Genomic DNA, 26,765 nt, shown 5'->3' on the forward strand with positions numbered 1-26,765 from the left:
GAAGACATCAAAACTATGAAAAACACACACATATATATATATATGATATATATATATATATATATATATATATATCAGCGGTCTAAGGCACTGCATCTCAGTGTAAGAGGTGTCACTACAGTCCCTGTTTCGAATTCAGACTGTATCACATCCGGCCGTGATTTGAAGTCCGATAGGGCAGCACAATTGGCCCAGCATCGTCTGGGTTTAGCCGGTAGCCTGTCAGTGTGAATATGAATTTGTTCTTAAATGAATTGCCTAGTTAAGTAAAGGTTAAATAAAGATATATATATATAAAAATGGTATAACAAAGTAGAATGTATTTATATTAGTCCAGCTGGGGGCAGTAATGAAACATATTGGATGCCAACTGCCGTTAAACTCCAAAGAAGAAGACAACGGAAACCGATTTTTTTGCTGTTAATCAGCTGATACAACAACATTTCACCAGACCACGGTCAAAAGGTTGCGTAGATCGTAAACGTAAGTGGTTTAAACTTATTTTTATTTGGCTATCGTTTATTGTTATAATGAGAATAGTGCTGTGCTTTTTTAGGTTTGAATTGTTAGGTAAGTCATCTTGGGTGTATGAAATACGCCATTTCTGTTAAACGTTTCTTAAACAGAAGCAAACTGAACGAAATGGGGAGGGACCTACCTGAATTTGTCCAATAGAACGTCGTTTTAGTTACAAACGTTGCGTTTCAACTCTGTCTATCTAATCATTACACCCTTGTATAACGTTAGTTATAAGCTACACTAGCTAACACGTTAGCCAGCTAACTAACGGTAAGTATCTGTTTTAAACGTTGTCATGCTGAAATGTAATATACCGTTTTGATTTAATCACCAACTCAGAACGAAAGCAAAATATTCAGTCACACCAACTTGTTGATAGTTGGTAACTAACTCCAAACAACCACTTTTACCCATGGAAGATAAACCATCGAAACTACAATTTTACTATTTTACATTAAATAACGTCTTCATCGTACTACTAACATTTTGTTTGGTATGGTCTTCGGGTCAACAGCACTAGTAGTAGGCTGGACAATAGAATGAGTCCAAATGCACCATAGGCTGGAAAACTGCTTAAGAATGTTGGCTAATCTGGATCGCTAGCGCGAGCCCATGGCAATTTCATTGAACGTTCGCAGGGCCTGTTTTGACTAGTGTGACGCTTAAAATTCAATTTCGCCCAAATGGAACAAATGTATCCCTTTTTATTTTACCACTACAATCTATTCGTCGGACAACTCGTGTAGAAAGTAAACATCCGTACGTCAATGGTGTCAACTATGCTTACTTCTGCATAATGAGAAAGTAAGGGAAGGGGACTTCTGACTTTCTGGTCTAGTGTTCGATGACAACCGAATTTACATAATTACAAAGATGAGATTCTCCTGATTTAATAAAATCTAAATATACACATTGTGAGTTATTTGGCGAAATGGACCAGCATACATATCCATAGGAAAACAATGGGGGGGAGCTCAGCGTTCCAAGGGCAAAAAAGTATTTTGGGGCTAGCATTTGATGACAACCGAGCTCGCTGCCCAGATTTACATAATTAGAAAGAGGAGATTCTCAGAATAAAAATGGAGTCCGACCTGAATAAAATCCAAATATACACATTGCGAGATATTTGGCAAAATAGACAGACATGTCTGTATTTCCCTGTAGTAAACAATGGGATGAACTCAGAGTTCCATGAGTCATTTTTTTGTTTGCATTTAACTACCAACAACGTGGGCAGGTCTCAGTGCCAACAATGGCAAAGCAGGCGGTGTGACTTAGAGCAATAAACTTGGAATAGAACGTTCGGAAGACCAGTTGGTGCCACTGTGTTCAATAGAACTAATATGAGCTGGCAGGGTGAACATGCCCTAAAATAAGGCCTTTTTTTTCATGTTTACTTCAAAACGACTGCAAGCAGCTTGGAAATATGGTCATATTATGAAACGGGGCTCCACAGCGGATGCAATGGACTTGTTATCAGAAAAAAAGCATTGTTAAATGTCAGGACATGATGAACACTACATTTTTACCGCTTTTTTTGTTGTTGATAAAAATGTGTTCATTGCATTGGCTATGGAGCCCAGTTTCATAACATTACCGTGTGTCCCAGCTGTTTTCCATAGTTATGAAGTAATCATGAAAAAAAACGGGCATTATTTTATGGCATTTTTCACCCAGCCAGCTCCGACGGGGCTCTATGCTAACTTTTTTTCCCAAGGAGTACATGTGCTCCTAAATGAAAAAATGTAGGAGCACACAAAGAAATGTAGGAGCACAGTGAAAAATGTAACACAAAGTTTATTAACAATTTATTACATACATATTTATACTGCGTGAGTGTACTAAGGGACACACATCTGTGGAACAGCACATGCCTACTAGACGCAGGATATCAGTTGTCCAGCTGCTTTTGTATGTTGGCCGTCCGGCACGCTTGGAGGTCAGCCAGCAGTCCACGGCAGGAGTGGGATCGAACTCCTTGACAGAGAAGACCCCTCCAGGCTGATCCTCATCAGGTCTTCGGTGGTGGAGACCCAAGGCAGCTTCTTGACGAATTCTTAATCCGGTTCTGCGCAGAGAAGCTTCGCTCACACTGGGTGGCTGAAATGGGCAGCACCAGCATAAGCTGCACCAAATCCAGTATGTTCTAGGGAAAAGATGATATCTTTCAATTTCATTAACTCATCAAAACCAACCATAGGATACCATACATGGACTCAAGACTGTTAGTCTACCTTGTAATTGTGCCTGTAGGGGTCCTTTGTCAACATGGTCTCCCACAGGCCACTGTAGGACTTGTCCTTGAAATTGTGGCTGACCAGGATTTTCAGCCCCTGCCACTTATCCTGGATTGCAGCTATGTTGCACCCCATCTGCAGGATTGAACAGAGCAAGTGAGTTTGCAAATATGCAAATGTAACATTGTCTCATATGGCAATGCAGTGTCAAATAAATTCTTACATCTCTCTAGAGGCTCCTTGAAATGCCTCATCAGGTATGCCACACCATCATCGCCAAAGGTGAGAAGGCTGGCCTGGTCTTCTGGCCATGTGTAAGGGTTTAGCATGTTGAAAGACAGCTCTATAGTAGACTCTATTCATAGGAAGGTGGAGGTGGTGCAAAGGGAGAACAAACAAATTAAAGACATTTTGCTTGATGTACATGTCGCTCAATGCGGAACAATCTAATATTTTCAGGGATACTGGAGAATGACAACAGCAGAGGCTGTGAGGACACAGTCCGAGACTTTATGCCAAACTCAAAACTGCCCACTGATGTTGTGCGTAATGTCACTTTCTCCAGAGTCCATAGAATAGGTAAGGCCTCTGGAAATAGGCCACAGGCTTTTATTGCATGTTTTGACAAATTTAAGCAAGCAAACGGAAATGGCGAAGAACATGGGCAGAGAACTCAGAAACACTGATTTTGGAATGAATGATCACTTCCCCACCGAGATCAATGCATCCCATCATGAAGGAAAAGCGTTGCCTGAATCAACGAGTCTCCATGGTGATGGATAAACTTTATATCAACGGGCAACTGTATCAGGACTCTAGGGTAACTCCCTGGCTATTTTAAATCTAATGTTCAAATCTGAGTTTGTGAGTTGTAGTGTATCATGACATGAACTACAACAAATACATGCTCTAGTGATCTTCACTATAATGAATACATGCTCTATTGATCTCTACTTGACAATGAAAGGGTTGCATATAGCTCAGGTTAATGTATGTAGCCTTCCTATCAAAATACATGAGGTTTTTTAACTTGGTCAACATAAATAATATTCATATTTTGACTCTGACCGAAACGCATTTAGATGTATCTGTAAATTATGGGCAAATGAACATTCATGGATATAGTCTACTGAGAAAAGACAGGAATAGGAATGGTGGGGGTGTAGCATTGTACATTCAGAATCATATACTTTTTAAGAGAAGGGATGACCTTAATGTATGCCTCACCAGGCACCCATATTGGTGGGATGTGTGTATAGACCTCCTAGCTCTAAGGTGTCCTATTTGGATGACAGAAATAGTGGCAGAAACTATTGGGAGTGCAGCTAGACAACTGCTTATCATGGTCGTCTCAGATAACTAATCTATGTAAAAAAAATATATATATATATATTAAAACAGCATTCATAATCAGAAGGATAGCTAAATATTTACCGGGGAAAATTCTTCAGCAAATTACACAAGCATTAATTGCGGACGACACAACAGTGGTAGGCTTGATTACCAACAACAACGAGACGGCCTACAGGGAGGAGGTGAGGGCCCTCGGAGTGTGGTGTCAGGAAAATAACCTCACACTCAACGTCAACAAAACTAAGGAGATGATTGTGGACTTCAGGAAACAGCAGAGGGAACACCCCCCTATCCACATCGATGGATCAGTAGTGGAGAGGGTAGCAAGTTTTAAGTTCCTCGGCATACACATCACAGACAAACTGAATTGGTCCACTCACACTGACAGCGTCGTGAAGAAGGCGCAGCAGCGCCTCTTCAACCTCAGGAGGCTGAAGAAATTTGGCTTGTCACCAAAAGCAAACTTCTACAGATGCACAATCGAGAGCATCCTGGCGGGCTGTATCACCGCCTGGTACGGCAACTGCTCCGCCCTCAACCGTAAGGCTCTCCAGAGGGTAGTGAGGTCTGCACAACGCATCACCGGGGGCAAACTACCTGCCCTCCAGGACACCTACACCACCCGATGTTACAGGAAGGCCATAAAGATCATCAAGGACATCAACCACCCGAACCACTGCCTGTTCACCCCGCTATCATCCAGAAGGCGAGGTCAGTACAGGTGCATCAAAGCTGGGACCGAGAGACTGAAAAACAGCTTCTATCTCAAGGCCATCAGACTGTTAAACAGCAATCACTAACATTGAGTGGCTGCTGCCAACACACTGTCATTGACACTGACCCAGCTCCAGCCACTTTAATAATGGGAATTGATGGGAAATGATGTAAATATATCACTAGCCACTTTAAACAATGCTACCTTATATAATGTTACTTACCCTACATTATTCATCTCATATGCATATGTATATACTGTACTCTAGATCATCGACTGCATTCTTATGTCACTAGCCACTTTAACTATGCCACTTTGTTTACTTTGTCTACATACTCATCTCATATGTATATACTGTACTCGATACCATCTACTGTATGCTGCTCTGTACCATCACTCATTCATATATCCTTATGTACATATTCCTTATCCCCTTACACTGTGTATAAGACAGTAGTTTTGGAATTGTTAGTTAGATTACTTGTTGGTTATCACTGCATTGTCGGAACTAGAAGCACAAGCATTTCGCTACACTCGCATTAACATCTGCTAACCATGTGTATGTGACAAATACAATTTTATTTGATTTGATTGAGTTGGGTGAACTACTTTTCTGTGTTCTGGGGAAATGCATCAAGTGAAGTTAGGAGGCTGCAGAATGCACAGAACAAAGCAGCAAGGATTGTTTTAAGGTGGAGATATGGTTCTTCTGTTGTAGTCATGCGCAATGTTCTTGGTTGGTCATCAATCGACAAGATATAAAATAAACATGCTTATTTTATTTCATCATATACATTTAAAACTGCCAAGTTATATTCACAACGGTATTCAGTTGGTAAGAGACAGACATTCCGTAAATACTAGGAATAGATTGTCCACTATCTATGCGTTATCCAGACAGAAAAGAGAAATAGGCAAAATAACATTTCGATTTAGAGCAATAAAAAAGTGGAATAAATTAACTGAGCAAACCAGAAACCTTTCAATATATAAATGTAAACATTATTTTAAAACAATTTAAATATAATACATAGAAATGTTGTGGGACTATAATAGATGAAGAATCAATATATTTTAGATTGAATATTTATGTTAGTATATATGTGAAAATGTGTTGGTATTATAAATTGTATTTTAATGTTTAAGGACTCTTGGAAGATTAGTCCAAATGGGGACTGAAAGAGATCCAAATCTAGTCTGTGAAAGTCAGAACATAATCTTCCAAACAATTCAGTCTCCTTCAACCCATGTCTCTTGTGCAACAGAAAACAATAATTCTGTGGTATTTACCATTCCAGCACTTAGTGCACGCACACAGACACACACGCACAGTATTGTTTAACATTCTCTGCTATCAAATAAAACTAGATCATAGACAATTTATTAGTTACAAACCTATGTGCCTCTCTCTCTGCAGCTGGGCAATCACTCCCCCATAGTGGCCCATGTTCAGAGGCACCATCTGCCCTGAAGTAGATGCACCTCTTCATCCATGATTCTCCTCTGGGCAAACAGCACGAAATGTGCCCTTGGTGACATCCAAAACACCTCGAATGACAACACAAAAAAAACAATTATACAAAAGTAAACTGAATAAAATGATCTCTTATGAATAATGATTAAACTTTACACAAGAATAAGCCTATAAAGAGGAACAACTTACCAATGGCATTGAGAGTGCTCAAGGGTCTGTTGTCCGACCATGAGATTGACTGGCTTCCCATCCTCCAACAAGCGTATGTAGACAATCTCGCATTTGGTGTTGGATATATCAGTGTCTCCGTCTATTAGAATGGCAAGATACTTCGCGGCTTTCAGCTTCGCTGACAGGCTCTCTCTCATTATGTCAGCAATTTGACAGATCATCTCCGCACATTTTACATCATTGTCGTATGTGGGATTAATGTCAACTCTGTTTTTGTGGTGGAGTCTGATAAGCGGACCAAATTTGACGAAAGGTTCTTCTTTCGCAATGAAGTATGCAATGTTTATCTTTATTTTCAGCTGCCTCTTCTCCTCCTCAGACAGCAGCACTTGCCGCCTCAAGGCTGCTGACACCGTGCCTGATGGTTTCTCCTGTCTCAACAGGTACAGATCTCTGCACTGGATATGCCGTCGCGAGATGTTATGTTTCGCTACGCTATCTCTTTTCAGATGCGGGTTTCCTGACACGAAGGACAAGTTTCTTGCCTGTTTCTGCCCTCTACAATATTTGCAGAACATGACGTTGTTTTCGAACTCTAGCCATGGGAACATTTTGAGCCAATTCGCATTGAATCTATATGTTCTCCCTCCACCAGCTACAGTGGACGTTGAAGTGACAGCGAGGGTCATGGTAGCTTCGCTAACGTTGTTCTCAGCATCCCTAACGTTAGCTGCCTCAGGTAAACCTTGTGAAGAGGCTTCATTAGTTGAACCTTGCGAATCTTCCTCTCCTGATTCCTCTTTCTCCTCGTCTCTTTTTCGCTTAAAATAAAATTGAATGGGCTTCATTTTTAGCAATGTCTGCACGTTAACTTATAGCCTATACCGATACTATTTTCCGGTGTTCACCTTTCTCTCTCCGATTGGACTGCGTCATCACAAAGAACTCTACTATGGTTGGCGTGTGCCGCTTGTGGAATGTGGGACTTGTAGTTTTTAAACAATTAGCAGCGGGGGAAAAATAGATTACGGTAGGTTGTAATCTTTAATCGCACACAGTGCTCGTAAATATTTTTTCCGGTTCGCACATATCTATTTTTAGGGGCAAATGCCAGTGAAATACTTGCACCATAGCACAAACTAGTCTTCAATCGTTCTATTCCCAGCTCATTGTTTTGCGCAATAATGCTACTTTCTTTAATGTAGGCAATAAGATCTACCTGCATAAATCTTATGGGTTTACCTCAGGAAACTTGACATGAACCTTTCTAGGGCAGGCGTTCCGCTAGCGGAACCCCCTCGACAACATTCCGCTGAAAAGGCAGTGCGCGGAATTCAAAAATATTTTTTTGAAATATGTAACTTTCACACATTAACAAGTCCAATACAGCAAATGAAAGATAAACAAATCAAAAATGATTTACAGCGAAAGCACAACATATGATTATGTTAGGTCATAGCCAAGTCAAAAAAACACAGCCATTTCTCCAGCCACTAACCTTTGATCTTCATCAGATGACACTCATAGGACATCATGTTACACAATACATGTATGTTTTGTTCGATAATGTGCATATTTATATCCAAAAATCTCAGTTTACATTGGCGCGTTATGTTCAGTAATGTTTTGCTTCCAAAACATCCGGCGATTTTTGCAGAGAGCCACATCAATTTACAGAAATACTCATAATAAACATTGCTAAAAGAAACACGTGTTATGCATTGAATTTTAGATTCACTTCTCCTTAATGCAACCGCTGTCAGATTTTAATTTTTTTATTTACAGAAAAAGCACACCATGCAATAATCTGAGTACAGTGTTCAGACACAAAAACAAGCCATACAGATATCCACGATGTTGTGGAGTCAACAGAAGTCAGAAATAGCATTCTAAATATTCACTTACCTTTGATCTTCATCAGAATGCACTCCCAGGAATCCCAGTTCCACAACAAATGTTTGTTTTGTTCGATAAAGTCAGTTTATGTCCAAATACCTCCTTTTTGTTTGCACGTTTAGCCCAGTAATCCAAATTCATGAGGCACGATCACTAGGTCCAGGTGAAAAGTCTGTAGAAACATGTCAAACGATGTCAAACCATTTTTAGGATGTTTTTAACATAAATCTTCAAAAATGTTCCAACCGGAGAATTCCTTTGTCTTAACCTGTTGCTTCTACCCTCTACTTTTTTGAACATTCTGTTAAAAATCGCGCAACATTTCAGCGCCCTGCTACTCATGCCAGGAATATAGTATATGCATTTGCTTAGTCTGTGTGGATAGAAAACACTCAGACGTTTATAAAACTGGTTAAATCACTACTGTGGCTTTACCAGAACGGCATTTACATCGAAAAGCACAGGAAAAACTGATCACTGAAAATGGGAAAATATATCCATGCGCTACTTGAACCCATTGATAAAGGTGAACCACAATTAATTGACTGAGGTTGCAGTACCTACAGCTTCCACACGGTGTCTAGAGTCTTGTCATTTCCCTTCGAGTTTTTTCTTGGTCAAACACATGCAAGGCACCGTATTTCTTCAGGTCTAGGACCGGATATTTTCGTTGAGTTTCTAGCCGGACATTTTTCCAGACGGACAGCTAATGATCTTTACATCGCCTCCTGATGAATTTTATCGCTTATTAACGTTTACTAATACCTAAAGTTGCATTACAAACGTGTTTTGTGAAAGTTTATCGTCGACTTTTTGAATTTAAAAAAATGACGTTACGTTTTGAAAACGCTGTTTTTTTCGTTTATCACACAGTCTACATATAACGATATCTTGGCTTTATATGGACCGATTTAATCGAAATAAAGACCCAATAGTGTTTATGGGACATCTAGGAGTGCCAACAAAGAAGATGGTGAAAGGTAATGACTGTTTTCTATTTTATTGTGCGGTTTGTGTAACGCTGAAATGCTAATTATTTTGTTTACGTCCCCTGCGTGGCTTTTGTGTTGTAGTGTATTGGTGCATGCTATCAGATAATAGCTTCTCATGCTTTCGCCGAAAAGCATTTTAAAAATCTGACTTGTTGCCTGGATTCACAACGAGTGTAGCTTTAATTCGATACCCTGCATGTGTATTTTAATGAACTTTTGAGTTTTAACTAATACTATTAGCATTTAGCGTAGCGCATTTGCATTTCCAGAGCTCTAGTTGGGACGCAAGCGTCTCAGGTAGAAGCAAGAGGTTAAGAAATGCAATGGAACGCAGGTCACTCTCACATGTGCGCACGTGATCAGCTCATGCCACTCTGGCAGAGCCCTGACTCAATCCGCTCTCAATCCCCCCCTCACAGTAGAAGCCTCAAACAAGGTTCTAAAGACTGTTGACATCTAGTGGAAGCCTTAGGAAGTGCAGTATGATCCCATAGACGCTGTATATTCGATAGGCAATGACTTAAAACTACAAACCTCAGATTTACCACTTCCTGGTTGGATTTTTTTCTCAGGTTTTTGCCTGCCATATGAGTTCTGTTATTCTCAGACATCACTCAAACAGTGTTTTCTATCCAAATATACTAATAATATGCATATCCTAGCATCTGGGCCTGAGTAGCAGGCAGTTTACTCTAGGCACGCTTTTCATTCGGACGTGAAAATACTGCCCCCTACCCCAAAGAAGTTAACCAACTGTGCTATTTTTTTATTTTCGCATTGTTTGTAACTTGTTTTGTACAATGTTGCTGCTAACATCTCTTATGACAGAAAAGAGATTCTGGACATCAGAAACAGTGATTACTTACCTTGAATTTGACAGATTATTTCATTAATGGGTCGGACGAGAGGGATTTACTCCAGACACCCGAATAGGCCCTCATCCCTGTCAATTTGCAGGAAAAAAGAGTCGAAGAGGTATCGCGGAAAGAGATCGGGGTGCCTTGTGAGGATCAAGCTACGAGTGGCTAATCTGCTTTTGCCACCCGTACTGTTAGCCAACGTACAATCGCTGGAAAATAAATGGGACGAACTAAAAGCACGTATATCCTACCGACGGGATATTAAATGCTGTAATATCTTATGTTTCACCAAGTCGTGGCTGAACGACGACAACATACAGTTGACGGGTTATACACTTTATCGGCAGGATAGAACAGCAGCCTCTGGTAAAACAAGGGGTGGAGGTCTATGTATATTTGTAAACCGCTGGTGCACGACATCTAAGGAAGTCTCAAGGTTTTGCTAGGAAGAGGTAGAGTGTCTCAAGCTGTAGACCACACTGTACCTAGAGTTTTCTGGATTTTCCATAGCTGTCTACATACCACCACAGACCGATGCTGGCACTAAGAACGCACTCAATGAGCTGTATACCTCCATAAGCAAACAGGAAAATTCTCATCCAGAGGCAGGGCTCCTTGTGGCTGGGGACTTTAATGCAGGGAAACTTAAATCAGTTTTACCTAATTACTAAGATCCATTGGCGCGTATTACACCGGCTCTGACGCTCGTCGGATATGGCAGGGCTTGCAAACTATTACAGATTACAAAGGGAAGCACAACCGAGATCTGCCCAGTGACACAAGCTTACCAGACGAGCTAAACTATGCTCGCTTCGAAGCAAGTAACACTGAAATATGCATGAGAGCATCAGCTGTTCCGGACGACTGTGTGATCACGTCTCCCTGTCCGAGTCTGTAATACCAACATGTTTCAAGCGACCACACTAGTCCTTGGGCACAAGATCACCAAGGTAACCTGACCCGTAGCACTCATTTCTGTAGCCATGAAGGGCTTTGAAAGGCTGGTCATGGCTCATATCAACACCATTATCCCAGAAACCTTAGACCCACCCCAATTCGCATACCGCCCCAACAGATCCACAGATGATGCAATCTCTATTGCACTCCACACTGCCCTTTCACAGCTGGACAAAAGGAACACCTATGAGGTAACTAAGGACCTGGGACTAAACACTTCCCTCCGCAACTGGACCCTGGACTTCCTGACGGGCCACCCCCAGGTGTTAAGGGTAGGTAACAACAAATCTGCCACACTGATCCTCAACATGGGGTCCCCTCAGGGGTGCGTGCTCAGCCCACTCCTGTACTCCCTGTTCACTCATGACTGCACGGCCAGGCACCACTCCAACACCATCATTAAGTAAGCCGATGACACAACAGTGGTAGGCCTGATCATTGACAACTATGAGACAGCCTATAGGGAGGAGATCAGAGACCTGACCGTGTGGTGCAAGGACAACAACCTCTCCCTCAATGTGATCAAGACAAAGGACATGATTGTGGACTACAGGAAGAAGTGGACCGAGCATGCCCCCATTCTAATTGACGGGGCTGTAGTGGAGCAGTTTGAGAGCTTCAAGCTCCTTGGTGTCTACATCGCCAACAAACTAAAATGGTCCAAGCACACCAAGACAGTCGTGAACAGGGTACGACAAAACCTATTCCCCGTCAGGAGACTGAAAAGATTTGACATGGGTCCTCAGATCCTCAACAGGTTCTACAGCTGCACCATCGAGAGCATCCAGACTCGTTGCATCACTGCCAGGTATGACAATTGCTCGGCCTCCGACCGCAAGGCACTACAGAGGGTAGTGCACACTGCCCATTACATCACCGGGGCTAAGCTTCCTGCCATCTAGGACCTCTATACCAGGCGGTGTCGGAGGAAGGCCCTAAAAATAGTCACTCCAGGCACCCTAGTCATAGACTGTTCTCTCTGCCCGCAAGCCATAAGACTCCTGAACATCTAATCAAATGGCTACCCAAACCATTTGCATTGCCACAAAATAATGTAAATACTACGTGAGTCTTCCATTTGGGAACTTTTATTAGATCCCCATTTGGAAGTTCCTTTTGGGAACTTCACAATCCTATTGATCAGACAACCATGAAAAGGTAGGCTCTCTCCCTCAGTTGCCTGTTCACATCAACACGATCAATAACTAATGCTAGCCAGTGCATGATGATCTAACGAGGGAACATTAGATAAACCCTCAAACTTTTTCAGCTAGTTGGCAGTCAAAATTGCACTGATAAACGATGAGAGATAGTAGCCTGCTCGTCCTTCTGCAGCTTGCCTGTCAATGCATGCTTGTCCCAACCCACGTTTGGACAACTGAATGGGAACTTGACTGTCTGTCTGCAGATTTGATCAATGCCAAATACACTGTGAAAGTGCAGGGAGCCAATTTCAAAACAACAAAAATCTCATAATTAAATTCTCGTTAATCCAGCCACAGTGTCTGAATTCAAAAAGGATTTACAGCGAAACAACCACAAACGATTATGTTAAGTCACCACCAAGCCACAGAAAAACACAGCCATTTTTCCAGCCAAAGAGAGGAGTCACAAAAAGCAGAAATAGAGAGAAAATTAATCACTAACCTTTGATCTTCATCAGATGACACTCATAGGACTTCATGTTACACAATACATGTATGTTTTATTTGATAAAGTTCATATTTATATAAATATCTGAGTTTACATTGGCACGTTACCTTCACTAGTTCTAAAACATACAGTGATTGTGCAGAGAGCCACATTAAATTACAGAAATACTCATAATAAACATTGATAAAGATACGACTATTATACATGGAACTTTAGATAAACTTCTCCTTAATGCAACCGCTGTGTCAGATTTCAAAAAAACTTTTGATCTTCATCAGAATGCACTCCCAGGAATCCCAGTTCCACCATAAATGTTTGGTTTGTTCGATAATGTCCATCAGTTGTGTCCAAATATCTTTTTTTGTTAGGGCATTTGGTAAACAAATCCAAAAGCGCGTTCAGGTCGCGCCGAACGTCGGACGAAAAGTTTTAAAAAAGTTCTGTTACAGCCCGTACAAACATGCCAAACTAAGTATGTAATCAATCTTTAGGATGTTTTTAACCTAAAACTTCATTAATGTTCCAACCGGACAACTCCTTTGTCTGTACAAATGAAGTGGAATGTAGCTACCTTTTCACTTGAGCGCGCCAGACCGAGGCTGTGGCACTCTGCCAGACCACTCACTCAAAGAGCTCTTATGAATATCCTCAATACAATTTGTAAATACTGTTGACATCTAGTGGAAGCCTTGGGAAGTGAAACATAACTAATATCCCACTGTATATTCAATGGGGGCTGAGTTGAAAAACTACAAACCTCAGATTTCCCACTTCCTGGTTGTTTTTTTTCTCAGGTTTTTGCTATACTCTGTTATACTCACATCATTCAAACAGTTTTAGAAAACACTGAAGTTTCTATCAGAATGTACTAATTATATGCATATTCTAGCTTTTATGGCTGAGTAGCAGGCAGCTTAATTTGGGCACGTTTTTCATCCAAGCTACCCAATACTGCCCCCTACTACAAAGAAGTTAACTTCCTGACTGATGTCTTGAGATTTTGCTTCAATATATCCACATAATTTTCCTCCTCATGATGCCATCTATTTTGTGAAGTGCACCAGTCCCTCCTGCAGCAAAGCACCCCCACAACATGATGCTGCCACCCCCGTGCTTCACGGTTGGGATGGTGTCCTTCGGCTTGCAAGCATCCCCTTTTTCCTCCAAACATAACAATGGTCATTATGGCCAAACAGTTCTATTTCAATTTTTATCAGACCAGAGGACATTTCTCCAAAAAGGACGATATTTCTCCCCATGTGCCCATGTATTTGTCCCCAAACCGTAGTCTGGCTTTTTATGGCAGTTTTGGAGCATTGGCTTTTTCCTTGCTGGGTGGCCTTTCGGGTTCTGTCGATATAGGACTCATTTTACTGTGTATATAGATACTTTTGTACCTGTTTCCTCCAGCATCTTCACAAGGTCCTTTGCTGTTGTTCTGGGATTTATTTGCACTTTTCGCACCACATTACGTTTATCTCTAGAAGACAGAACTCGTCTCCGTCCTGAGCGGTATGACAACTGCGTGGTGCTTATGGTGTTTATATTTGCGTACTATTGTTTGTACAGGTGAAGGTGTTACCTTCAAGCGTTTGGATACTGCTCCCCATTTGTATTAATTTTTTCCTGAGGTCTTGACTGATTTGATTTTCCCATGATGTCAAGCAAAGAGGCACAGAGTTTGAAGATAGGCCTTGAAATACATCCACAGGTACACTTCCAATTGACTTAAATGATGTCAATTAGCCTATCAGAAGCTTCTAAAGCCATGATGACATTTTCTGGAATTGTCCAAGCTGTTTATAGGCAGTCAACTTCTGACCCACTAGAATTTTGATGCAGTGAAATAATCTGTCTGTAAATAAGTTGGAAAGATTTCCTAACCGACTTGCCAAAACAGTCCTACAAAAATGTTTCGGAGGATGAGAACATCAGTCATGGACACTTCATTTTTTCAGTATTCATATTACCATAATATTCAGTTATACATTCAATAATATTTTCATTTTATTTTCATTCAACATGCATTCAGACAGCTGGACGTGTTGAGGTAATGACAAAAATAATTAAATCCTATGTTGAAATTACTCTTTGTGCAAGGTAGAGAACACTATCTTCATTATGATTTTTTGTTACATTACTAAATGTTTTTTATTTTTTAAATCATTACTGCCATGGTGTTTTAATGGTTCCATGAGAATGACCCAGTAAACATAAGATGAACGAACACAATTTTCATGTATAAGCCCCCCCCCCTGTGCCTGCTGTGTCCACTCTCCACTGTCATAACTCTGCTGTTCTGTTGAAAAGATGGCATACCCCAGAACCCACAACCCATTTGCAGATGATGATGAGGAGGAGCAGCGCTGGTCAAGTGGGGGATTTTACGACCCCCAAGAGAGGGGGGTGAGTGAGGCAGAGCGCAAGCAGAGATGCCTCCAACAGGAAGTGATGCGTACGGCCAAGTCTGCGGTGGTCAGCAGCCACCGCTCCTTGGGGCTCATCTATGAGTCGGAGAAGATCGGCGCTGAGACTGCAGAGGTAAGCCTATTCATTCAGAAAGTATTCAGACCCCCCTGACTTTTTCCACATTTTGTTACGTTACAGCCTTATTCTATTTCAAGCTACACACAATACCTGTTTTTAATGAAGAAGCAAAAACAGGTTTTTAGAAATGTTTGCAAAATGTTTTTATAACTGAAATATCACATTTACATAAGTATTCAGACCCTTTACTCAGCACAATGCAGCTGAAAACCATTTCCACATGATGCTGCAACCACAATGATTCACCGTAGGGATGGTGCCAGGTTTCCTCCAGACGTGAAGCTCAGCTGCAGGCCAAAGAGTTTAATATTGGTTTCATCAGACCAGAAAATCTTGTTTCTCATGGTCAGACTCCTTTAGGTGCTCTTTGGCCAACTCCAAGTGGGCTATTGTGTGCCTTTTACTGAGGAGTGGCTTCTATCTGGCCACTCTACCATAAAGGCCTGATTTTGGTGGAGTTCTGCAGAGATCGTTGTCCTCCTGGAAGGTTCTCCCACCTCCACAGAGGAACTCTGGAGCTCTGTCAGTGACCATTTGTGTTCTTGGTCACGTCCCTGACTAGGCCCTTCTCCCCCTATTGCCCAGTTTGGACGGGTGGCTAGCTCTAGGATGCTGATCTGTACCTCGGAAAAGTCACCCTGGAGCATCTGTATTATCAAAGTCCAGCATTGTTGGATGTATTTCTCCATGTTTTTTGGCCCACTGTAAAGAGTAATATAGCCGAGTGAATTTGATAACACTGATTTCCTCTCTGTGTCCATCCGTAGGAGCTGATGCGTCAGGGGGAGGCTCTGAAGAGGACCGAGAGGATGGTGGACAACATGGGCCAAGACCTGAAAACCAGCCAGAAACACATCAACAGCATTAAGAGTGTGTGGGGAGGCCTTGTCACTTACTTTAAGGCCAAGCCTGAGACCACCAAGTCCCTGCCAGAAGAGCCTGTTGTCTACCAAGCCAGCAGCAAGTAATGCCCAGTCCCTCCCTGCTTATTCCTATACCTCTATCTCTTTACTCTGGCATGTGCTGTTGCTATATACAATGCTAGTGAACAACTTTTCATGGGATATCCCAAACATTCCACCATCAGTAGCCCCTTGTTGACTGAGTATTTAGGCTATCCGCGGTGATACTATCATAGTTTCTGCCATGTTGCCCATACAGGTCTTGTGTGAGGAATGAAGAGGTGTAAGATGGTGGTAGAGGGCTTATTCTTACACTGTCAGTCTACTTTTTCTGTGTTCAAGTCTGATTAAACTGTGAAGTGTGTAATGTCTTTAGTATTTGGTCAAAGATCATCCTGCCTTGAGTCTCTGACTGTATGTGTGTGTGTGTTAGATTGCAGAATGCCATGTCTCACAGTAAGGAGCATGAAGGCAAGTACCAGGCCAGTCACCCCAACCTGAGGAAGTTGGACATTGGAGGTAAGGCCACAAACCTCAGCCACAAAATAATATCTCCTTTGTCATCCCTTGTTCCCTTTTAGTTGGTCAACTTGGTACAACACAGCTATGAGGAGTTTGTGTGCTAGAGCCCTCTACTGAAGAATATTATAATTACGCTTGACAAGGCCAGTGAACACCATACCTCACCGGGAGCTCTGCCTTCCACAGGTGATAAACCCGAGGCACGGATTCGTTCCTTAAATTCTCCCGCTCTTCACCTCGAGCTTAGCAGAACAATTTACAAATTTTAAGAAACATTTTGTGTTCCAATGTTATTTATCAGGGTTTACGCCAACTTAACTGTCTTATGTAAGGAGGGCGTGCTCATCCTTCTGGACATTGTGTTAAATTTTGGTAACTAGATTTGTGAAGTTACCTACAATTTGTTAGTTATTCTTTGGCCTGTTTAGCCTTGCTAACTGGTTGTTAATAATATGACAAGCACAAACGAGTCGACCTAAGGCTGTTAAGCCGGGTTTGAGTTCACGATCTTGCCCAATGTCTTTGATGTCTCGGCTGGGTACATGCTCAGGCTGTCCTGGATCGAACCAGCCCGTGGATATTCACTATGTATCTTTTTTGTCACATGCGCAGAGCATACAGATAAGAGGCATTGAGTGAAAAATCTGCCCGACACCTCTGTTATAAGCCCAATCAATTCGCAATCATTCTAAATATAATTGTTTTTTGGCCAAGATTCAAAAGAGCTACTATTTTTATTTCTCATTGGTAACTTAATGCAGGCTTAAACACGTCACACATCACTTTGCAATGAGCTGGAGGCATTATGCATTTTGAAAATACATACACTATATATACAAAAGTATGTAGACACCCCTTCAAATTAGTGCATTCGGCTATTTCAGCCACACTTGTTGCTGACAGGTGTATAAAATCGAACACACCGCCATGCAACCTCCATAGGACAAACATTTGGCAGTAGAATAGCTTTCTGACGAGCCCAGTGACTTTCAGTGTGGCACCGTCATAGGATGCTACCTTTCCAACAAGTCAGTTTGTAAGATTTCTGCCCTGCTAGAGCTGCCCTGGTCAACTGTAAGTGATGTTATTGTGAAGTGGAAACGTCTAGGAGTAACAACGGCTCAGCTGGGATGCTGGCCTTCTAGGCAAAGTTGCAAAGAAAAATCCATCTCAGACTGATCAATAAAAAAGATTAGGATGGGCAAAAGAACAGAACAGACACTGGACATCGCTTCTGCACTGTTGACATTGAGACTGGTGTTTTGTGGGTACTATTTAATGAAGATGCCAGTTGAGGACTTGTGAGGTGTCTGTTTCTCAAACTAGACACACACACACTCTTGCTCATTTGTGCACCGGGCCTCCCACTCTTTCTATTCTGGTTTGAGACAGTTTGCGCTGTTCTGTGAAGGGAGGAGTACACAGCGTTGTACGAGATCTTCAGTTTCTTGGCAATTTCTCGCATGCAATAGCCTTCATTTCTCAGAACAAGAATAGACTGACGAGTTTCAGAAGAAAGTCCTTTGTTTCTGGCTGTGTTTAGCCTGTAATTGAACCCACAAATGCTGATGCTAGATACTCAACTAATCTAAAGAAGGACAGTTTTAATCAGGGCAACAGTTTTCAGTTGTGCTAACATAATTGCAAAAGGATTTTCAAATGATCAATTAGCTAATCCAAGGTTAGCGTTTTAGAAGGCTAACACAACATGCCATTGGAACACAGGAGTTATGGTTGCTGATAATGGGCCTCTATACGCCTATGTATAGAGACCCATAACAATGTCTACCCTGTATTTGGGATCAATTTGATGTTATTTTAATGGACCAAAAATGTTTTTTTTTTCAAAAACAAGAATTTCAAAGTGAACCCACTTTTGTTTGTGTGTGCGCTAGTTAGCAGATTTTGCTGTTTTGGTACTGCCCATATGTAGATTGGTTGGGAATGGCAAAAAAATACAACGTTTACTTAGAGTTAACTCTGCAAATGGCTGGGTAATTTGATAAGTCAGTCAATTGATCAATAATATAATACTCTTAGCAAAGGTGTTTATCTTTAATTTACAATCTGTCAACTATGAGAATAGAAATATTTTGTGAAACAGCACAGTGGAAAAATATATGGCAGCTAGAAATCAAAACCTGATGGTCTTCGGAGATTGGAGGGGTTGAGGGTTGCTGAAGGCTGAGACTAAAAATAAACAAGGTAGTTTACATTAGTTATGTCTGAAATGTATGTATAAGCTGAAAGTAAAAGCCTAAGTATTGTTGTCCATTAGTTCACTCAATTTATGGGGGGGAGTAATAAAAATGTAATATTTAATTAGGGGTAATAGGGTTAGGGAAAATATTAAAGGCAGCAAATATATATATAAAAGTCCCTTTTTCAGGATCCTGTCTTTAAAATATAATTTGTAAAAATCCAAATTACTTCACAGATAGCTCTAACTCCAAAAAGTTCTGGGACACTGTAAAGTCCATGGAGAACAAGAGCACCTCCTCCCAGCTGCTCACTGCACTGAGGCTAGGCAACATGGTCACCACCGATAAATCCATGATAATCGAAAACTTCAACAAGCATTTCTCAACGGCTGGCCATGCCTTCCTCCTGGCTACTCCAACCTCGGCCAACAGCCCCACCCCCCACCCCAAATCTGCTGGGCTTGACAATCTGGACCTCTATTTCTGAAACTGTCCGCCGCCATTGTCGCAACCCCTATTACCAGCCTGTTCAACCTCTCTTTCGTATCGTCTGAGATCCCCAAGGATTGGAAAGCTGCCGCGGTCATCCCCCTCTTCAAAAGGGGGAGACACCCTGGACCCAAACTGTTACAGACCTATATCCATCCTGCCCTGCCTATCTAAGGTCTTCGAAAGCCTAGTCAACAAACAGATCACTAACCATCTCGAATCCCACCGTACCTTCTCCGCTGTGCAATCTGGTTTCCGAGCCGGTCACGGGTGCACCTCAGCCACACTCAAGGTACTAAACGATATCATAACCGCCATTGATAAAAGCCAGTACTGTGCAGCCGTCTTCATCGAACTGGCCAAAGCTTTCAAATCTGTCAATCATCATATTCTTATCGGCACAGTAGCCTCGGTTTTTCTAATGACTGGCTTGCCTGGTTCACCAAGTACTTTGCAGACCGAGTTCAGTGTGTCAAATCGGAGGGCATGTTGTCCGGTCCTCTGGCAGACTCCATGGGGGTAACCACAGGGTTCAATTCTCGGGCTGACACTTTTCTATGTATATATCAGTGATGTCGCTCTTGCTGCGGGCGATTCCCTGATCCACCTCTACGCTCTACGATCCACCTCTAGACGACACCATTCTGTATACTTCTGGCCCTTCCTTGGACACTGTGCTATCTGACCTCCAAACGAGCTTCAATGCCATACAACACTTCTTTCGTGGCCTCCAACTGCTCTTAAACGCTAGTAAAACCAAATGCATGCTTTTGAACCGTTCGCTGCCTGTACCTGCACGCCTGACTAGCATCACCACCCTGGATGGTTCCGACCTAGAATACGTGGACATCTATAAGTGCCTAGGTGTCTGGCTAGACTGTAAACTCTCCTTCCAGACTCATATCAAACATCTCCAATCCAAAATCAAATCTAGAATCAGCTTTCTATTTCGCAACAAAGCCTCCTTCACTCACGCCGCCAAACTTACCCTAGTAAAACTGACTATCCTACCGATCCTCGACTTTGGCGATGTCCTCTACAAAATAGCTTCCAATACTCTACTCAGCAAACTGGATGCAGTTTATCACAGTGCCGTCCGTTTTGTTACTAAAGCACCTTATACCACCCACCACTGCGACCTGTATGCTCTAGTCGGCTGGCCCTCGCTACATATTCATCGCCAGACCCACTGGCTCCAGGTCATCTACAAGCCCATGCTTGTTAAAGCTCCGCCTTATCTCAGTTCACTGGTCACGATGTCAACACCCACCCGTAGCACGCACTCCAGCAGGTGTATCTCACTGATCATCTCTAAAGCCAACACCTCATTTGGCCGCCTTCCAGTTCTCTGCTGCCTGTGACTGGAACAAATAGCAAAAATCCCTGAAGTTGGAGACTTTTATCTCCCTCACCAACTTTAAACATCTGCTATCTGAGCAGCTAACCGATCGCTGCAGCTTTACAAAGTCCATCGGTAAATAGCCCACCCAATTCACCTACCTCATCCCCATACTGTTTTTATTTTATTTACTTTTCTCCTCTTTTGCACACCAGTATCTCTACCCGCACATGACCATCTGATCATTTATCACTCCAGTGTTAATCTGCTAAATTGTAATTATTTGCCTACCTCCTCATGCCTTTTTCACACAATGTATATAGACTCTTTTTTTCTACTGTGTTATTGACTTGTTTATTGTTTACTCCATGTGTAACTCTGTTGTTATCTGTTCACACCGCTATGCTTTATCTTGGCCAGGTCGTAGTTGTAAATGAGAACTTGTTCTCATCTAGCCGACCTGGTTAAATAAAGGTGAAATAAAAATAAATAAAACAGATCTTCATTGCAAAGGGTTTAAACATTGTTTCCCATGCTTGTTCAATAAACCATAAACAATTAAGGAACATAAAAATGTGGGACACTAAAGAGGCCTTTCTACTGATTCTGAAAAACACAGAAAGAAAGATGCCCAGGGTCCCTGCTCATCTGCGTGAATGTGCCTTAGGCATGCTGCAAGGAGGCATAAGGGCTGGAGATGTCCGTACTGTGAGACGCCGAAGACAGCGCTACAGGAAGACAGGACGGACAGCTGATCGTCCTCGCAGTGGCAGACGACGTGTAACAATACCTGCACAGGATCGGTACATCCGAAAATCACACCTGCGGGACAGGTACCGGATGGCAAAAACCACTCCCCGAGTTACATCAGGAACACACAATCCCACAATCAGTGCTCAGACTGTCCGCAATAGGCTGAGAGAGGCTAGACTGAGGGCTTGTAGGCCTGTTGTAAAGGCAGATCCTCACCAGACATCACCAGCAACAACGTCGCCTATGGGCACAAGCCCACTGTCTCTGGACCAGACAGGACTGGCAAAAAGTGCTCTTCACTGACGAGTTGTGGTTTTGTCTCACCAGGGGTGATGGTCGGATTCCATCCGTCTGCTATCTGCCCGTTGCAGTTGAAACAGTTTCATCTGTGAAGAGCACACTTCTCCAGCTTGCCAGTGGCCACCGTAGGTGAGCATTTGCCCACTGAAGTCAGTTACGACGTTCAACTGCAGTCAGGTCAAGACCCTGGTGAGGACAACGAGCGTGCAGATGAGCTTCCCTGAGACGGTTTGACAGTTTGTGCTGAAATTCTTCGGTTGTGCAAACCCACAGTTTCATCAGCTTTCCGGGTGGCTGGTATCAGATGACCCCGCAGGTCAAGAAGCCGGATGTGGAGGTCCTGGGCTTGCGTTGTTACCGGTTATGAGGCCAGTTGATCTTACTGCCAAATTCTCTAAAGCAACAAAGGTGGCTTATGGTAGAGAAATAAACATTAAATGCTCTGGTGGACATTCCTTCAGTCAGCTTGCCAATTGCAGGCTCCCTTCAAAACTTGAGACATCTGTGTTGTGACAACTGCACATTTTAGTGGCCTTTTTATTGTCCTGTGTAATGATCATGCTTCTTGATATACTGTCAGGTGGATGAATTATCTTGGTAAAGGAGAAATCCTCACTAACAGGGATGTAAACAAATTTGTGCATTGATTTGGAGAGAAATAAGCTTTTTGTGCATATAGAAAATGTCTAGGATCTTTAATTTCCGCCCATGAAACATGGGACCAACACTTTGTTGCGTTTTTTATATTTTTGTTCAGTGTATTTCCTGATATGTGACCTCACATACTTTGACCGAGACAGGTCCGTCTGTGATTTGTTGATCACTATTATGCAAATGACAGCAGCATTTTTAAGTCTTTATTTTCCTCATATTGTAATAGGTCATATTTCATAGAAATCTGGAACACTTGGCAGCTACTTTAAGCAAAAGGATAATTTTCTGTCAATGACATCTCCTGTGTGTGGTGTAGGTTTCGACGCATTTGCATCAGATGACAGCTCATCTAGTCAAAATGGCTACCCTGCAAACAGACAGCTTAGAGCCGCCCACCAGACCCTGGACAACAACTTAGGTAAGAGCCTTCCAGGACCTATGGGAAATAACAATTACATTTGTCTTAATTTTATTCATAACTTTTAATGGCGATCAACAACAAAATAATCCAACTCCTTATCAGCAGTAACATCTATTTGTGTATATCTGTTTTTGGGTGAAGCCGAAGGCAAATTTCCACATTTTGTGGAGAATTAAAAATAAAATAAAAATCTAATTTTAATGAACCCCTGTTTTCTTGAACTGCTCCAGATGAGATGTCCCTGGGCCTGGGAAGGTTAAAGAACCTAGGACTGGGCCTCCAATCTGAAATTGAGAATCAGGACACTTCTCTGGACAATCTGCTGGGTAAAGTGGACAAGTTGGACCTCAAGATCAACAACACCAACCAGCAGATTAAAAACCTCAAATAATAAATCCCAAACATTCTGACACCGGTCAGGGACACCGGTCAACTCAACTCCCCCTTACCTGGGTTTTGCTACAAAGCAGCTCTCTGTGCATCAAGATGTCTTATTCCTCTATGATAGAGTACCAATGTTATTGATACTCTAATGAATGATATTCAGTTCCTCAAACGGCTCCATATAAATGCATAGACCACCCTGTTCTTGACGATTTATGATTTGTTATCTTGTGATTTTTAGAAAGGAAGGATCTCTGTGAGTAGGACCTGTGTAGTGGGTTTAAAGGGTAGTTGAGATAAGTGTTAATGGTCTGTTATTGTTGTCCTCAGTTTGCATCGTGGTAAGTTGCATTTTAATTTAGTTTGGTAAGTAAATTAATTTAATTTCAACTCAAAGCGAGGGATCCTCTTTGAAAACAAAGTGCCACTACTTGCATTCATGAATTGAATTTGAAAGGGTCTACTGACTTGACTGAATTGAAATGCTATTGACCCCAACCTTGATCGCTGTGTCCAGAAGCCAGAAAAATAAATTGAGTGTGGTGCTTGTTTGAAACTGGAATGTCATACTGTGGTATGTATGCTGTCTGCTGCCTGTTGATTAGATAATTCATATCCTATTTGTAACTTTTGAGATGACATACCCACAGAACTCGAATGAATGATTCATTACATTTCTTTAGACTCACCCACACTCTTGTACATAAACACCCCCCAGCCCTTGCTGGACCTGTGCTTGGTTCATGTAGAAATAGACAAAGAACCACACCTGTTCCCCTGGAAGAATCAAGTGCCATCCACTCTTGTCTTACACCAGGTCTTAGGCTCGAATTCAATCTGACGCACATTATAGAGTGCTGTCAACAATGCACCTTTTTAAAGGCAATGTTACGGCATTTTGCGGAAGTTGCATTCACGGTAAATGCTTAAATATCGGCCTTTTATTTTATTTGGGGATCTGAAAGAATGTAACCTGATGTGGTAGCCTAGTGGTTAAGAGCGTTGGGCCAGTAACTCGAAAGGACGCTGGTTCGAATCCCAGAGCCGACTAGGTAAAACATCTGTCGACGTACCCTTCAGCAAGGCACTTACCCCTAATTGCTCCTGTAAATTGCTCCGGATAAGAAGGTCTGCTAAATGACAAAAAATGTAAATGTTCAACCTTCATGTTGCTTTAACTTATCCTGTGACTTCAAATTTTTGTAAATGAAGAGATGAGGAAAGGAAGCCACTCTACACTATTGAAATGCACCCCCAGTGTCTCACAACACAAGTGGCTTCTTGTATGTGTAGCCACTTCTGTTTCTCATATTGTTTTTGCAAGCTACCACTCCAAACCTTGCTACTTTTCTGAAGGGATGTCAATGTGTGGAAATATGCAGAATGGAAATTGCATTGTTAATTCTTCCTTAATTTGCTTTTTCATCCTTTTGCTTTTGTGATAAATCACCTCGTGTATACTTTCTTTTGTGATTGAGGAGAATATTTAACAGATAATGTGACTGCTCTTTGTCTGATAAATGACTTCTGCAAATAGAAGGAACATTTATGCCTTCCTCTGTGTGTGTGTGCACAGAAGTATATGAAACATCTGTATTACCGTTTTACAAATGTCAATGTACACATGCTAAGAATATGGTTTAAATACAGACTTTAAATTGAGAGACATGTATTCTGTTGTCTTCCTAGAGATGTAGACGAATATCCCATACTTTTTTGTCTAACTTGTTTGCGAAATGTTGATGTGGTTACTTAAACTGCTGTAACTTTTTTGATCTGAATATAATTTTTTGTCCAAACTCCAGATTTGAGTAGCAGAGAAGTAGAAGAAGCTGGTAAGCCTTTTTTTGTGGTTGCAAAGTGGAATTATTAGCTGATTTGTGTCAAAAGTTGCATGATTTCATTCACAGAAAATGACAGTTCGAAGTGATGTCACAATCTTGAGAAATCCCATGTTAGTGGATTTGGGCAACAAAAAAAACGGACTAATAGTTTAACAGATCATAAAGTTGTATACAAGCAACTCGATCGAGACAGTTCCGCACATTTTTGAAGTTGGAATGGCATTTCAAGCTTAAATGGTGTAGGAGGAAGAAGAATAACAACTAGATAACTTTACAAGTAAAGTTGTGGGGCTAGCAAAAGCTCTTTAAACGTTCGTTTGTGGTAGTGAAAGATGTGTAAAAATGTCATTTTTAATTCTCATCAAGTCAGTAGATTTGGTAAGTAGTTAAATGTGTATTCAGAAGTTGTGTAATTTTGTGTTTGAGTTGTGTAATGTGGTTAAGTAATGTTGTGGTTCAGTAGTAGTTTGGTCAGAAGTTGTGTGGTTATGTAATTGTGCAATTACATGGATACTGTTGTGGTCAGTAGTTATGTGGTTCAGTAGTTGTGTGGATGTGGTCAGTAGTTAAATGTGTGATCAGAAGTTATGTAATTGTGGGAGAATGTCAGTTGGAAGTGATGTCACAATGGGAATCTTTAGAAGCCACTCCTCTCTCTCTCTCTCTCTCTCCTTTTAATTTTTTGGGCCTGCAGTGTCAGCGAATATCTTAGCAATGGTTCCAGTTTGGAATCTCAGTATTGACATAGAGCTATTGTCAGAAGACAGCGGGCGAGGGGTTACTTAAATCGCTCTCCCTCGAATGGTAATCCCAAATTAGTTTTTTTCTTCTCCGCAGTTGACGAGCAGAGAAGTAGAGAACTCTTTTGATTTAGTGGTCAAAATGATAGTTTGGAAATTAATGAATCGGCTAACTTCTGACATGATTTAAAAGACAGGCGATGGGTTACGAAAATGGCTCTAGTTACAGATTGGTAGTCTTGATTTGAAATTAGACTTCGTATTTGAAAAGCAGAGTGGGGGAAGATTTCTTACCTTAGTCTCTAAATTATTGCGTTAGTGGTCAAAATGGCAGCTATTTGGGAAAAGTTGAAAACACGTGGTAATGCAGTTACAAAAACAGCTGTACCATAAGTTACATAGTGAAATATTTAGATTCTGCAAACAGATATGAATAGCAGAGAAGTAGACATATCTTTTTGTCTAACTTGTTGAGGTAGTGGTTAAACCGGATGTTTGCCAAAATGTTACAGAAAATGATGATGCGGCTACTTAAACTGTAACTTTTGATCCAAATATAATTTTTTGTCAAAGGCAGATTTGAGTAGCAGAGAAGTAGACGAAGCTGGTATTGCTAAGTGGTTGCAAAGTGGAATTATTCGCTGGTTTGCATCAAAAGTTTCATGATTTCAGTTCGAAAATAACAGTTTGAATGTCACAATGGGGAGTCATACAATTTTGACAAATCCCATGTTAACGGATGGAATGTAACAAGATGACAAAGTGAGTAACGATCGTGTTGCTTGTATACAACTTTTTACGAGACCATTCCTGAGTTTTTGCTGGAACAGCGTTTCAAACTT

The 26,765-nt window shown here is 41.6% G+C and overlaps 1 protein-coding gene across 4 annotated transcripts; it reads left to right on the forward strand.

Annotated features, from left to right (window-relative positions):
* Window positions 1–373: 373 nt before the first annotated feature.
* Window positions 374–25,003, forward strand: snap29 (synaptosome associated protein 29). 4 transcript variants are annotated; one of them, XM_029663913.2, is made up of 7 exons: window positions 383–483; window positions 6,829–6,912; window positions 15,138–15,368; window positions 16,142–16,338; window positions 16,710–16,795; window positions 22,851–22,952; window positions 23,186–25,003. In XM_029663913.2, the coding sequence occupies exons 3-7, from the start codon at window positions 15,138–15,140 to the stop codon at window positions 23,344–23,346; spliced, it is 777 nt and encodes a 258-aa protein (XP_029519773.1). In that variant the 5' UTR covers window positions 383–483; window positions 6,829–6,912; the 3' UTR covers window positions 23,347–25,003. The 4 variants fall into 4 exon arrangements, with proteins under 4 accessions (XP_029519771.1, XP_029519773.1, XP_029519772.1 ...); XM_029663912.2 differs by having other exon boundaries at window positions 6,849–6,912; XM_029663911.2 differs by lacking the exon at window positions 6,829–6,912 and having other exon boundaries at window positions 374–483.
* The last annotated feature ends 1,762 nt before the right edge of the window (window positions 25,004–26,765 follow it).

Source organism: Oncorhynchus nerka, linkage group LG13 (genome assembly GCF_034236695.1).
Source record: "Oncorhynchus nerka isolate Pitt River linkage group LG13, Oner_Uvic_2.0, whole genome shotgun sequence".
NCBI lineage: Eukaryota > Metazoa > Chordata > Actinopteri > Salmoniformes > Salmonidae > Oncorhynchus > Oncorhynchus nerka.

What these genes read in the sequence shown, in the direction of transcription:
- snap29 (XM_029663911.2), top strand. Translation starts at nt 15,138, where the DNA reads ATGGCATACCCCAGAACCCACAACCCATTTGCAGATGATGATGAGGAG. An exon ending in TCGGCGCTGAGACTGCAGAG is followed by an intron (nt 15,369 to 16,141) that starts GTAAGCCTATTC and finishes GTCCATCCGTAG; the next exon opens with GAGCTGATGCGTCAGGGGGA. An exon ending in GTCTACCAAGCCAGCAGCAA is followed by an intron (nt 16,339 to 16,709) that starts GTAATGCCCAGT and finishes TGTGTGTGTTAG; the next exon opens with ATTGCAGAATGCCATGTCTC.